Source organism: Camelus bactrianus, chromosome 35 (assembly GCF_048773025.1).
Source record: "Camelus bactrianus isolate YW-2024 breed Bactrian camel chromosome 35, ASM4877302v1, whole genome shotgun sequence".
NCBI lineage: Eukaryota > Metazoa > Chordata > Mammalia > Artiodactyla > Camelidae > Camelus > Camelus bactrianus.
In genome coordinates this window covers 19,106,060-19,121,923 of record NC_133573.1, presented here as the reverse complement: position 1 = coordinate 19,121,923, position 15,864 = coordinate 19,106,060, and the positions used below count along the sequence as shown (strand labels likewise).

Here is a 15,864-nt window from a genome sequence, read left to right as displayed (position 1 = left end):
CCTTGCGTTCCCCCGGGGCTGCCTCTGTGCAGCCGCTTCCGTCCTCCGCCCGGCTTGTGCAGCCTGGCCCTGCCACTCGCTGCCGGCCCGTGTCTCAGGCTGGGTGTCGGGGGGGATGCTCTGTGCCCGTTTAACTTAGTTCTGTTAGTCAAGGGCTGCTCTGTACAGATCCGAGCCTCGGAGGCTCCCCCTCCGTCCCGCTGGCCTCTCAGTTGGAGAGGGGAGACCCAGCGAGCGAGCGCCAGTCCTCCTTTGCCGCTCCCTCCCCATGGGACCCGTCCTGCGCTGCTTTGCCTTTTGTTCTTTCTTTTTTCCTTTTCTCCTACCAGATTTTTGGCGTCTTTATCTTTTGAAGAGGGCGATGTTCTGTCGGAGTTCCACAGGTACTCTGGTTGGCTGAGTGGGTCTGTAGATGTGGGTCTTGGTGTATTTGTGGGAGAGGGTGACCTGCGAGCGTCCTTCTACTCCGCCATCTTCTCCTGGAACTATAAGCAGTAATTTTTAATGTAATACTATAGTGAATAAAATTGTGTAAGTTAAAAACATTTACAAGACAAAAGGATTCCATCATTAATCACATAAACCCATTTCTCTTCTTTTGTTTTTAAATGCATTGGAAACAGAAATGTGTTGCAGTTCTATCCACTATTTTTTCTTCTTCCTCAATTTTAAATTGTATGAATAGATAAACCTATTGATGAAAATAAGTAAATAAATCTCTATTATTTTTCAAAGTCGGAAGGGATGATATTTTCTTAAATTCTTAATGAAGACTGAATGACAAATTTGATTCTCGTGTGATTTTTCATTCACTATAGCAACTTCCAAGGTGTTTTCGTAAAGTCTGTGACAGTGAATGCCAAATACAACCTTGTTTGCCCATCAGGACTAACATAGGTTGTTTACAATGTATCTAAAGTTTATTGAATGCATGAGATGATCCCTGCTATGAAAAGCCTGCCCACTTATGTTAACAATCTGGAAGAAAAGCAAAAAGGCATTGCGACTGGATCTGTGGTGGAATATTCACTAAAATGAGTAAGTTGGTCAGACAACACATGGCAGAAGAAAGACAAACAAAATCAGCCCATCTATTTCTTGGATTCATAAAGGCCAAATAGTCTTTCTACTCTACCAGTTTTTCAGCAAGTTGTGATCTCATGGATGACATCTTTTGAAAATTTTCTTGGAGACAGTGCATAGATAAAAAGTTGTACAGACCGAGCGTTAAGTTTTGCAAGCACTGGATAGACTTTTGGGTCATTCACAACTGTAATAAATCTACCTACCTATCTATTTAACAGAAGAACTCCTACATGTCTCTTTGTAGTAATTTCTTAGATAACACGTTATAATTGAATAATCATCAAATGACCCTTCAAAAGTCGAAAAAACTGAAAAATTAACATTGTTGTAAATATGTGGATGAGTGAATATTCAAAAGTTAAATTTTTTTCATATGTTTAACAATATTGAGATGTTCCAGTGGCTCTTCATAGCTGTGATAACCATTTTTAAAAACTCCAGTTGTATTAGATAATAAGACTATGGAAAATACTTGGAAAAAGTCTTCCCGTCCTGAGTATAAATAAAAGGCTTTGAAACGGCTGTGTCTACTTTGGCTGTAGCCACCAAACAGTCCAGTAACTCAAAATATCCTTTAGCTTTCCTTACTTCTCCTTTTTTCCCACCTATTTTCACATTTAGAGTTATAGGAATGTGTAGGTGGAACAGAAGACATATCATTAGATTTGTAATCAATACCAGAAGATCCATAACCATTAAATTTTTTCTTTCTTTCAGTAAGCCTGTGGTTTGTGCTGAGTACTTCTTTAATTTTCATTGGCCTTACATAATAAAAAATTTTTTTGTCTGCACCATCTACAATGGTGGCCACATCCATATGACTGTCCTGTCAAATGCCTGAAATGGGCTTAGTGTAACTGGGAAATGGGTTTTTTTAAATTAGTAATCTTTATTTTTTAGCGCAGTTTTAGGTTCATGGTAAAATTGAGTGCAAAGTACAGAGAATTCCCATATAACATCTGACCCACACATGTACATCTTCCCCCACTATGTAATCCTGCACCACAATAATATGTTTGTTACAACTGATGAAACTACACTGACACATCATTATCACCCAAAGTCCATGGTTTATGTTAGTGTTCATGCTCGGTGGTGTACATTCTGTGGGTTCTGACAAAAGACATGTGTTCCACCATTGCAGTATCATACAGAATAGTTTTCCTGCCCTAAAAATCCTCTGTGATCTGCCTTTTTGTCACTCCCTTTCAATTAACTCCTGGCAACCACTAAGCTTTTTATTGTTTCCATAGTTTTGCCTTTTCCAGAATGTCATAGAGTTGGAATCATAAAGTATGGTACCTTTTCAGATTGGTTTCTTTCACTTAGTATTATGCACATCCTGATAGTTCATTTCTTTTTAATATTGAATAATATTCCATTTTCTGGAAGTGCTACCTGTCTATCCACTTATTGAAGGATATCTTGGTTATTTCCAAGTTTTGGAAATTATGAATAAAGCAGCTATAAACATCTGTGTGCAAGCTTTTCTGTTAACGTAAGTTTCCAATATATTTGGGTAAATAACAAGGGGTGTGATTTCTGGCTCTTATGATAAGAGTATGTTTAGTTTTGCAAAACAAACAAACAAAAACTGCCAAATGTCTTCCAAAGTCGCTGAACCATTTTGCATTCCCATCAGCAATGAATGAGAGTTCCTATTGCTCCAGATTCTTGCCAGTTTTTGGTATTGTCAGTGTTTTGGATTTTGGCCATTCTAATAGGTGTGTAGAGGTATCTCATTGCTGTTTTAATCTGAAATTCTCTACAGACATATGATGTTGAACATCCTTTTATATGCTTATTTGCCATCTTTATACCTTCTACCTTTTTAGGGGGAAGTGTCTGTTTAAATCTTTTGCCAATTTTAAAAATTGGGTTGTTTGTTTTCTTATTGTTGAGTTTTAATTTGAACAGTCTTTAATCAAATATGTCTTTTGCAAATATTTTCTCCCAGTCTCTGGCTTATCTTTTCATTCTCTCGATATTATACTTTGCAGCGCAGGAAATTTTAATTTTAATGAAGTTCTGCTTATCAGTGATTTCTTTCATGGATCATGTCTCTGATGTTTTACCTAAAAAGGCATCACCATATTCAAGGTCATCTAGGTTTTAACCTGTGTTACCTTCTTGTAGTTTTATAATTTTGTGTTTTCCATTTAAATCTGTAATCCATCTTGACTTCATTTTTGTGAAAGTTATATGCTCTGTGTATAGATTTTTTTTTTGTGAGTCATGTCCAATGGTTCCAACACCATTTGTTGAAAAGACTGTCTTTGTTCTATTTTATTACTCTTGTTCCTCTGTCAAAGATCAATTGATTGTATTTATTTGGATCTATTTCTGGATACTCCACACTGCCCCACTGATCTATTTGACTGTTCTTTTGCCAATACCACACTGTCTTAATTATTGTAGCTTTATAGTAAGTCTTGAAGTTGGGTAGTATCAAATTCTCCAACTTTATTCTTCTCCTTCAATATTGTGTTGGCTATTCTGTGTCTTTTGCCTCTCCATATAAACTTTAAAATCAATTTAGCAATATCCAAAAAATAACTTGCTGGGGTTTTTTAAATTGGGATTGTGCATTGAATTTATAGATCAAGTTGTGAAGAACAGACATCTTGACAGTATCAAGTCTTTCTATCCATAAAGATGGAATATCTGTCCATTTATTCAGTTTTTCCTTGGCACCTTTTATTTGAGTTTCATAGTTTTCCTCATATAGATCTTGCACATATTTTGTTAGATTTTTACCTAAGTATTTCATTTTTAGGTGCTAATATAAGTGGTAATGTGTTTTTAATTCAAATTCCACTTGTTCATTCCTGGTAAATAGAAAAACAATTGAATTTTATATATTGACCTTGTATCCTGCAACCTTGATGTAAGTATTTATTGGTTCCAGGAGATTTGTTGTTGATTCTTCTGGATCTTCTACCTAGATCATCACGTCAACCACAAATAAAAACAGTTTTATTTCTTCTTTCCCCATCTGTATACCTTTTATTTCCTTTTCTTCTCTTATTGCATCCACTAGGACTTCCAATACAATGTTGAAAAGCAGTTGTGGGAGGAAACACTATTGCTTTGTGCCTGATCTTAGCAGGAAAGCTTTAAGTTTCTCACCTTTGAGCAGGATGTTAGCTGTTGACTTTTTATAGATACTCATTATGAATTTGAAGACGTTTTCCTCTATTCCTAGTTTACTGGGAGTTTTTTTTTTTTTTTTTTTATGACTGAGTGTTGAATTTGGTCAATGTTTTTATGCATCTGTAGATGTGATCATGTGATTTTTCTTTAGCCAGTTGATGTTGTAATGTAGATTACATTCATTGATTTTTGAATGTTGAACCAGCCTTGTATGCCTCAAATAAATCCTACTTTGTCGTGGTATATAATTCTTACACAGTGTTGGATTTGATTTGCTAATATTTTGTTGAGGATTTTTCACCTCTATTCATGAGAAATATTGGTCCGTAGTTTTCTTTTCTTGTAATGTCTCTGTCTTGTTTGGTATTAAGAATGCTGGCCCCTTAGAATGAATTAGAAAATACTTCCTCTGCTTCTTTCTTCTGGAAGAGATTATAGAGAACTGACTTAATTTCTTCATTAAATATTTGATAGAATTCACCACTGAACACATCTGGACCTGGTGCTTTGTAAGGTTATTAGTTACTGATTCAATTTCTTTAATAGAAATAGGCCTATTCAGATGGTCTGTTTCATATGTTAGTTTTGGCAGATTGTGTCTTTCAAGGAATTTGTATATTTTGTCTAGGTTATCAAATTTGTGGGCATAGAATTATTCATAATATTCCTTTATTACCCTTTTATTGTCCATGGATTTTTCGTGATGTCCCCTCTTTAATTTCTGATATTAATAATGTGTGTCTTCTGTCTATATATCTTAGTTAGCCTTATAGAGATTTATCTGTTTTATTGCTTTTTTCATGGAATCAACCTTTATTTTTCTCTATTGATTTCCTATTTTCAATTTCATTGATTTCTGTTCTAATTTTTATTATTTCTTTTCTCCTTACTTTGGATTTAATTTTCTGTTCTTCTAGTTTCCTAAGTTGGAAGCTTATATTATTGATTTTAGATCTTTCTTTTTGTTTTCCTAATATATGCATTCAATTCTCTAAGTTTCCCTGTACTCACAGAATCCCACTAATTTTGATAGATTGTATTTTCATTTTCATCTAGTTCAAAATATTAATTTCTCTTGATATTTCTTCTTTGACTCACGTTATTTAGAACTGTGCTGTTTAGTCTTCAGTATTTTGGGATCTTCCAGCTATTTTTTCTGTTATTAATTTCTAGTTTAATTCCATTGTGATCTGAGATCAGACATTGTATGATTCCTATTAAGCTTTATGTTCCAGAACTTGGTCTATCTTGGTGAATGTAACATGTGAGCTTAAGAACAATGTGTGTTCTGCTGTTTTTGGATGAAGTCGTCTATAGATGTTAATTTTATCCAGTTGATGGATGGTGCTGTTCAGTGCCACTGTGATCTTATTACTGTTCTGCCTCCTGGATCTGTCCATTTCTGATAGACGGGTGTTAAAGTCTCCAAATGTAATAGTGGCTCCATCTAGTTCTTCTTTTGGTTTTATCAGTTTTTGCCTCACACATTTTGATATCCTGTTGTTAGGCATATACACATTAAAGATTGTTATGTCTTCTTGGAATATTGACTTTTTTTTTCTTTATTTATGTAATGCCCATCTTTATCCTTGATAACTTTCCTTGCTCTGAAGTCTCTCTGTTTGAAATTAATATAGCTACTCTTGCTTTCTTTTGATTAGTAGTAACATGATGTATCTCCCCCCATCCCTTTACTTTTAATCTGTATGTGTCTTTGTATTTAGAGTGAGTTTCTTGTAGACAGTATGCAGTTGAGCCTTGGTTTTTGATCCAGTCTGAAAATCTCTGTCTTTTAATGGGTAAATTTTACCATTGACATTTAGAATGATTGTTGATAAGGCTGCATTAATATCTCTATATTTGTTACTGTTTTCTAATTGTTACCCTTGTTCTTTGTTGTCATTTTTGTTTTCTATACTTTTCTGCCTTTTGTGGGTTTAATTCAGCATTTTATATGATTCCACTTTCACTCATGTCTTAGTACATTAATTATACTTCTTTTTTTCAGTTTTTTAAGTAGTTGCCCTAAAATTTTCAGTATACATTTACAACTAATCCAAATCCACTTTTAGATAACACTGTACTGCTTCATGGGTAACATTAAGTACCTTATAATAAGAAAATATTTCTAAACCATCTGTCCCACCCCTTGTGTCACTACTGTTATTCCTTTCACTATTATATGAGCATACATATGTGCACACACATGCACACAAACATGCATTTTATATATATATAAAATATATATATTTTAGTTCCTGGTCTATTAATTCCAAATTTCCTGCTGTACTGACTCTAGGTCTGATGCTTGTTTGGCCTCTTGAAACTATGTTTTGCCTTTTAGCATTCCTTGATATTTTTGTTGAAAAGATGACATGGTATACTGGGGAAAAGGAACTGTGGTAAATAGGCCTTTAGTAATGTAGTATGAGGCATGGAGGGGAGGAAAAGTGCTCTCTAGCCCTGTGATTAGGTCTCTGTCTTTTTTTTTTTTTTAAGTATAATCAGTTTACAATGTTGTGTCAATTTCTGGTGTACAGCATAATGTTTCAGTCATACATACACACACATAGATTCCTTTCATATTCTTTTTCATTATAAGTTACTGTAAGATATTGAATCTAGTTCCCTGTGCTATACAGTATAAACTTGGTGTTTATCTATTTTATATATAGCAGTTAGTATCATTAAATCTCTAGGTCTTTTGGCGAGCCTGTGCACCTGGGCCATGGATTTCTTGTCCCCTCCCTGCTTAGGTAGGATGGAATGGCGAGAAGGGGGCTAAGGTTGGGTATTTTCCTTCCTCAGGTAGATCAGGCTCTCCCCAAACCCCAGCGGGTTAGGCTCTGATAAGAGAGTTTCTCCTGAGGCCAGGCTTTTTTAAGGACAACAAAATGCTCTGGCATATTTCAAAATGGCTCCTTTTATCCTCCTCCTGCTGGAAGCATGAGGGGGAGGTGGTTTTTCTGATATTCTCTATGAGAATCTGGTGGGGCTCCAGGCAGAAAACTTCACAAAAGCATCGGGAAACCCCCAAGACTGGGTCTCCCTGAAGTTTTATGGCTTAGGCTAGTCTGCACTGAGCCTCTAATGATTCATCAGTTATAGTTCAGGTGTCCCCACCCTGGCATTTATTCCCACAAACATTTCTGCTTGTGGTTTCTCCTCCAGTAAATTGTGGTTCTCTGTATCTTCTTGTCTTTCTCTCCAGTGTTTACACCAGCACTTTCTTGCCCTGTGACCTCACTTCTTTGACATTTCTAAGAAGAGTGGTTGATTTTTGAGCTTTTCACTTGTAGTTGGGACAAATTGGTGACTTCCAATTATCTTATGTGCCATACCAGAAACCAGAGGTCTTTGATATTCAACCTTTTAAGTATATAGTTGCACATGCAAACAGATCATTGCAGATTTGCAAGCCAAATGGTGACTTCCATTTACAAGTTTCCATTTTGTTTTTAGATGTGAGTCTTCTGCAAGGATAAAATTAAACCATTTGCAAATGTGACAGGTAGACCAGTCCATGGAATATGTAAATCCCCTAAAGGGATTAAGCATCATTAGGACATCCTGCAAAAGAAGTTTCGGAGGTTTCTTTTCCTCATCATTTTTCTTGAGAACAAGCATGGGTCTTCTTGTCAAATGCAGATATTTAATATACCTGACTCATTGTGTGTAATGGGTTTTAGAGTCCCTCTGAAACCAGTTGTTAATTGTGCTTTGTGAATGGATAAACAAATCACTTCTCTTGAAAGTTGATGATGGCAAAAGATATGCATTCCTGAGAGGAAAAATACTTGAATTGCAATTTGCCTTCATAAGAGACATCACCAAGTGTCTTCAATAAATGAACATTTAATTTCTGTATTTGAATTGTGGATTGTTAACAATGAAAGGACTTTGAAATTTTTAGCATTTTGTAGAAACATTGGATCTTCAGCTTTTTCAGGATGTACATTTATGAACCATATTGCAGGTAAACATTGAAATATCCAGTAGTATATCTTTAATGTCATCAAGAAACCATTTTCAGAATACAGATGGAAATGGGCAGAGAAGTCTTTGTATGGAACAAGAGTGTGAAGTATAGGAGAGAAAAAAATCTTAGTCTCCAAGGATGGTTTATAGACCCTTTGTGATAAGTCCTTATCGTATATAATTACTATATGGTACATGATGTTAGTATTTATCCACTTTCCTCCCTGATGTGTTCTAACATTCTCTGTGAACATCCATTTTAAAGCTTCACCTTGACTAGGAATACAATTATGGGGATGGACTCAAGTTTAAAATATTTATTTACTATCACTTTCTAAAATGTTCAGAAATCCTAATTAGCAATTGACCGTCATAACTACCTCTCAGTTCATTAATAGAACTTGCAGGGATCATTATCTGTAGACAAGTCACAATCAATATGTAGACTTCATGCATCTCAGGGAATTTCTTTCTTGTACCTTATTGAATTTTTTTTTTTAAATTAATAATAGTATGTTATAGAGTTGCCTCTTAGTTAAAGATTATTTTCCAGAAAATTACAGCTCCTTGACTGTCATGTCTAGGCAGTCTCTGATCTGAGTTGAGGGACTTGCTAAGCATGGAGGTAAAAAAGGAAATTACTTTCTACTTCAAGGTTTCCAAATATCTGGGAAGACTCTTAGCAACATTTCTCCTAATACTACCTCTGGGCAAGGCTGTTTTGCTAACATTTCTTCTCTTGTTTTTTCCTATCTTTTACTTCAATGTTAACACACTTAATCTATCATTTCACCCGCTCTACTCTCAGGGTATAAATCAAGATCTGTAAAATTGTTCAGTAACAGAATTTAATTGCCCTGGAGGAAAAGGGGACTTTTCTCTCTTGAAAGCCAGAGGGAAATGGTGGCATTTAAACTCTTGTTGGGAATTTTAAAAAGAGAAAAAGCAAAATATATGCTCTTAAACATTAATTCATATGGACCTTTATTTTCCTTCAAAACTTGCTGACTGAAAAGATTTTTTTAAAACGTGGATGGATTCAGAGCAAGTGAAATGCTGTAATCAGATGTAGTTTGAGCTTTGGCATTTTATATTTGTACCTTTTGGAAAGACTTTCTGTAGAACTCTCTGGTATTTTAGTATGTATCCAAGAGAGATTATGGTTCGCATGTCATCCATAGTCATCCAAAAGAGTGCCAAGTAGTCTCAAAAGCAAGCTTAGCTGGGTATTCTTACCAAATGAGGCAGACAAGGAAAGTTCAGACAGTTCAGCCAAATTAAGATCAAAGCTTCCAGACCAGATGAGAATCTCCTTAAACTTTTTTGAAATATTGATTTTCATTGTTTGTCTCCATAGGTATAAAAAATTAGTCTGTTGTTATAGCTTTTGTCAAGTACATATTTTCTGCCTTAAAAACAGATTGGGGGGTGGAGATGAAAATAGATCAGTGGTGGAGCACATGCTTAGCGCGCAGGAGATCCTGGGTTCAATCCCCAGCACCTTCATTAAAAAAAACCAAACATAGAATCAGTCACGTGATATCTTCTATGACAAAGGGAGCATGATATCCACATATTCTATTGTATGTTTTCATCACATGCAGTGACTAGTTTATGCCTAATTGGACATTTTTAGTGTTGGCATTTTCCATTTTTTTCTAATTCATTAGAAATGTACTGGCCATAATAGACAGAAGTGAATTTTAGAAAATTAGATTAGATATAAAGGTGGTCTTTGTGGATGTTTGTATATCCTCTACAATAATGAGATGACCTTGCTTCTTGTCCCAGTTCTGACATCACATCTATGTGGCTTTGGATAAGTTATCATCCTCCCTGGGCCAACGTTCCCTCATAACTAAAAGGAGTTAATGATTTTATCTCTTGCAGTGTTAGGAGGAGTAAATAGGAGAGGGGGAAGACATGAGAAAGGGTAGGATACAATGGATGTCAATGAAAGTAAACGCTGCATTGGACTTTCAGCCGGAGCATCCTGAGAGACACAGGATCAGGGACTGACTTCTAGCAGCACATCTTTCCCTCAAGGGAAAGTTATCACAGAGCCAGTTATTTTGATCTTAAAAAAAAAAAAAAAAAAAAAAAAAAAAAAAAAGCAAGGAAGCTATTACAAAACTCCAAAGAAAACATTGTATTTCATGTGAATGGTGGCTCCTGGAGCTGTGTAATACTCATGATGTTTTCCTGGGGGTGACGCTCTCTACTTAATCAAAATAAAGGATGCTTGGTTTCCTCACTGGGAGTGGGGCCATTGCCAGAGGCTAGAAGCTCTTATAAACATACATATTCAATTCTAACATGTGTTAGACACGATAAGCAGATGGAGGGTCTATAAGCTTAGGCTAGTGAGAAAAATAATTGATCAAACAATTGTTTTTAAAAATTGTGGCATTTTTGGATTTAGTCAGGGCAGGAATTCTCAAGACACAAATTCTATCTCAGTGTTTTTTGTATATAAAATTTTTTTTGCTATTAAATCTACTCTAATCAAACCTACTTCTTCCCATCCAAAGATTCTGTGGAAGTTTGAGGCAAAGATGGGAATTAGAAAACAAGCCAACTCAAATGTAGGTTCGTTAAGACACTGATGGTGTGAAAGTGTATCCCAAGATCTATCCGTTGAAGTGGAACTGTTTTCACCACTGTGTTTGTATCTTATCTGAAATATTTTGCCTCCACAACAATTAGCTCCAAGTAAGCATGATGGTTCAGTAGATGACCCGTAGTTTATGAGCATTTGTCAAGAGAATCATTCCAGAAACTACTTCTACTGCTTTATCAAAGATGAACAACAGCCAGGTGGCCCTAGAGACAGTAGAGGTGAGTAGAGGTGTGGCTTTTAATTCAGCCACATCTTGTAAATGATTATTAATGATCTCATGTGAAGAACAAAGAGGAGAGGGAAAAACACCGTGTCTTATTTCAGTATTTGAAAATAAGGTTAATCAACGTTTGAGTCTTTACAATGATGACCAGAGATGGCTTAACTGTGTCTCAGAAATACAGTCTGAGATACAGATTACTAAGAAGAAAGGAAACCCATTGTCCCTGTTGCCCAGTCTTGGAGTAAACTATTGAAAATTGCTTATAAACTATTGAGAAGTAAAGGTAATGGGGAACTCCAGTGCACAGAGCTTGTTAATCCCTCAAAAATATTCTCAATTGCAAGCTCTTCGAGAACACATACTGCATTCTATGGATGTTCAAAATATCATTTTAAATTTATAATGAACCATGAAGGATTTCTTTAAAGTAGCACGGTTAATTAACCTTATGTTTAAACACAGCAGAAAAATACCCAAATGGCACATAACTTACAGCTATCCATCTGGGAGGGCATTTTTGGGTCCTACTTTGGTTTCTTTTTTCCCCACTGCTCCATGCTAAGGTGTGAGGTGGTAGGTTGCAATAATCTTAATCCTTCTCCCATCTATTTTGCTAATTAAAATGGAGGACTATCCATCTCAAGCACACCCACACAGAACATTCAGGATGCTTCCATACAGGCATTAAAAATACATAAGGTTGTTTTCCATTGCCAAATTTCTAAAAGCCCTTGCATGTTTTATGTTTGACCTTTTTCCTCAGTAGGTAAAAGAATCCAGTAGTTCTCAACCAGAGGTGAATTTTACCCCCCAGGGTGTATTTGACAACGTCAGGAGACGTTCTTGGTTGTGGCAGAGGCACAACTAACATCTAATGGATAGAAACCAGCAGTGCTGCCCAACCCTCTATGATACACAGCAGAACCCTCACGGCCAAGAACGATCCAGCCCAATATGTCAATAATGCCAACATTCGGTCTCCAATCCATGTTGACCTGAGCCTGTGCTCCAATGGAAATGACTGTCCTGAAAGAGAGTCACTCTGACCTTCACAGGTTGAGGGATTCAAAAAAAAAAAAATGTGAGACAGAAACACGCTGAGGCACTTCACACAGATGCTTGAGTGCGCATTTCCCTCTAAATGGCGTTACGGCATTTGACAAACATAAAACAGCTGCCATTTCTCTCTCTGGGAATAAAACATAGTCTTAGGAGATGATGTCTTTATTCTTCTAAAGGTCAGGAAGACCTCGGTCATCATTTTGAAAAGAAGCAAACGCTATGTAACACTCAGTGCATTTGGCAGCTTCATTTACTGCACAGTCAAAAAACACTACCTTTCATCCATTATCTGTTTCCCACTTAAGCATTTTCTGAAAATAAAGGTAAGAAGAGTTGGGTTTGCTTTCAGCTGATAACTACGTCATTATAAGACTCCTGGCATCACTAGCATCCTTCTAATCACATTCAAATGGCATGATTTATCTTACGTTTTAAAATTTTGGTAAGAGTACATATTAAACATTTTGTAACTGTTTGGGGAATTTGAAAGGTTATTGAGTTCTGAATAACAGAGTCTCTCATGTTTTCCCACCAAACTTTTCCCAGCAGTGAATATATCTGGATCTTATTCTGGTTTTTTGTTCTTTTTTTAGCTTCCTGAAATGACTCATGTTCAAACACGGCGACCCTGGTTGATGTTTCTCCTGCAGAACTTTGGACTGACCCTAGGTTGGCTTTCCCTCTTACTCTTGGCTATATATGAACAAAATATTAAGATTTAAGAGTCTCAAAATCCTTCAGAAATCAATTTCTATGGCTTCATTTTATTTCTTTTGTTCTACTCTATAGTGACATGTAAATTAAATATTTTTATCTTAGGTGAAGTCTGTGTCTTTTAGTTTGTTAACTTATTACTTGTATAATGCAATTTTACTCCTGTAGTGTATAAATGTCAGGTTGTCCTTAATTGAAATTGTGTTTTTAGTTTCCAACACCGTGATAGAACTCACACCTTTTTAGTAATTAGTAAACTCTAAATTAATTCTAGTAAAACTTTCAAAAAATACTGTTTCCCTAATAAAAGATGTTTGTTGTATTTGAAGTGGACAGATGTCTATTGGAATAAAATCTGCTGCAAATTCTTTGATGTCAAAAATATATTGTGTGTGTGTGATTATAAACCATAAGCGAACTAAATTACAAACAAATATAATAAAATCTAGTTTCAATGTGATGGTTTGTATTACCTTCTATTACTGAATGTCAGATTCTGAATCAACTCTAACAAAACCAGTATAATATAGATCACCTGGAAGCAAGACCCACTAGCTCAGAAATGCTCATAAATAAGCAAACTTGGGAAGTTTAAAGGCCAATATGTCAGCACTTTTCTCTATAATCACCAAAGGAAATCTTCTCTAGGCAAAGAAAATGTGAAACAGAAGATGACATTTAAAAATTTTTTTAACATAACAAAGCTTGAGTCGGGGGCAGTAGATTAACATGTAAACTCGCTTAGATTTAACAGGGTATGTTTATGAGAATAATCTTACTGGCAAGTGAAATATATTTTATATTCTTTCTAAGGCAACATAGAACCCTAAGCATTATTTCAGTAGGTAAGCTCATGAAATGTACAAGGAACATTACTGATAACCTAGCAAAATTGTTAAAATAGAAAGTAACTCTGGCTTTAGTCATTTTTCTTGGAAAACAGATGCCTAATACTTTTCTTATTTTTTAATGACATATCTTGACAAGGGGGAAAAAAAGTCCATTTTACTGCCAAAATGACTCATAGCACTCAATCAAATATATCTCTCCTCTCACCAGTACATAATCTTTCTCACGTCTACCCAAACAAAATCTTTTTCTGCTACTTTTCTTTGATTTCAAAACGAGGTTTCTTCTAGTTTCCTTTAGAGCTTCATTCAAGGGGGCATTTTGATACAGTGCATTAATTCTCAGACACAGGCTTTTGTTTTTGTTTTTGTTTTTTAAAGGGACGACATTTATTCCTTTTCCAAATGTTACAGTAAAACCAGGTGGAAGAGAATGGTTTTAGCAGTTAGGAAAAAAAAAGTACAAATCTGGGGTTTGGCCATTAAAAGTTATTTACAACAATGGGAGGGGGGAAAAAAAAGACAAGAAGTTTTTTCACATTACAGACCTCCCCCCAACCCCAAAGCTTAGTACTTGCTTACCAAGTCAAAAAAGAGACACAGTTGATTCACAAGCTAGAGGTTTGAACTTGAGTAAGACATTTATAAAAACCTAGACAGGGGCAGTGTCCACCCCAGCCCAGGTGCCACTAGGCACAGCCCAAAGAGACTAAAATCTCAACAGGGAAAGGCTGGACACTCAGGGTTTGGGAGTGTAGGCACCCCAACATGTGGCTCAGGGATTTGGAGAGTAAACAAAGCCTACTTGGAAAAGAATTGGGGAAGAAAACCAACAATTGCCTCTTGAGAGGTAGGGCCAGGGCAGGAGCATGTCACATCACTAACCTAACTTGGGAAGCTGCAAGGGACCATCTTCAACTGGCCTTAAGAGGAAGACCAGATGGATGATGGGAGAACCCACAGGAGGGAGAGGAGGAGAAGGAACGTGGCTAGGGGCCAACAGCCCCTTCCTTTCTGGGCACAGGAAGGCAGCCAGGGCACCAGGTCCAGGCAGTGACCTCACAAGGACAGCACAGTTTTTGCAGCTTAGAGATCACCCACCTGCCCCCACCCAGCTACTCATTCTGCTCGCTTGTTTGTGTAGGGCCACTCTCCAGCCCCGAGGGAGTGGACGGCTCTGCGGCCTGGGGCCCTGCCTCTTCTTCTGTGTCTCCTCCCTTGGAGGCAGCGCTTGCCTCTGTCCCTTTAGCCTGGGGCTCCTGGCTCTCAGGGGTGGCAACAGCTTTCCCTTCCTGGGTAGTGCCTTCCTCGCTGCAGGCACCGACTTCCCCTTGCTCCTGCTCTTCCTCTGTGGGTGAGGAGGCAGACCAATCGCCCCCACCCTGCTTCCGATTTCTCTTGAAGGACAGGCCACTCAATTTGAAAGGCTTCTTGAGAGAGAATTTCTTCTTCTTGGGGGTCTCCTTGTTGGGGGGATCCCCCTTGGCTTCAGCGCCCTGGCTAGGGGGTGCTGGCTAGATGGCATCGCCAGCGGCCCCGGCTGCCTCCGCTGTTCCGTTCACTGGGGGCGGCTCCCGTTCACCTTTGGGGGACAAGTCTCCATTGCTTTTCACGTGCCTGTTCTCCTGTCCGTTGGCCTTGGGGGGGGGGGGGAGCGCCTGCTGCCACCTCGGCGGGCACGTCGCCCCGGGGAGCCTTGGCGCTCTGGCTGCCCATGGTGGGGGGGGGGGGGTCTGCTGGGGGCGCCCGGAGCCGCCCTGGGCTCGCGCCGCAGGGGACAGTTCGGTCGGGTGGGCCTGGCCGGCGGAGGGGTGTCGGGGGGAAACCGAGCTGCGCGCCCCCCACCGCTCCGCGCCAGAATCAGACATAGGCTTATGTTAGGGCCAGCGGACGATTTGCTACTTGTGGACGGCTGGGCTGCATCTGTCGAGTTTCTAATGCTGTAAGCCCGCGGTGGGGCTTGATTCTGAACAACTTGCAGGTGATACTGCTGGTTGCCCACCCCTCCCCCCGCCTTTGAGCGCCACAGGCTTGTTGGAGAGCAGACGCACCTGTCGCGAGAAAGAGCAGGCGCGTGACCCTGTTGCCCAAGAGCTGTGTGCTTTTGATTACATTGATTAATTCCCTCCAAACCTCACACCACGCCTGAGTTCCTGCTCTTCCGCCCTGGCTTGTGAGCA

General features: G+C 38.0%; 1 protein-coding gene and 1 pseudogene across 1 annotated transcript in view; one reads left to right on the top strand and one right to left on the bottom strand.

Annotated features, from left to right (window-relative positions):
* The window catches only part of SLC39A12 (solute carrier family 39 member 12), a 63,786-nt gene extending 50,490 nt beyond the window's left edge, over positions 1–13,296 (top strand). Inside the window, 1 exon segment of the mRNA XM_010967955.3 lies at positions 12,716–13,296. Within this exon segment, the coding sequence (XP_010966257.1) occupies positions 12,716–12,844 (129 nt within the window). The 3' untranslated portion in view covers positions 12,845–13,296.
* A 1,503-nt stretch (positions 13,297–14,799) lies between these two features.
* LOC141576060 (MARCKS-related protein-like) lies at positions 14,800–15,400 on the bottom strand (annotated as a pseudogene).
* Between the last annotated feature and the right edge of the window lie 464 nt (positions 15,401–15,864).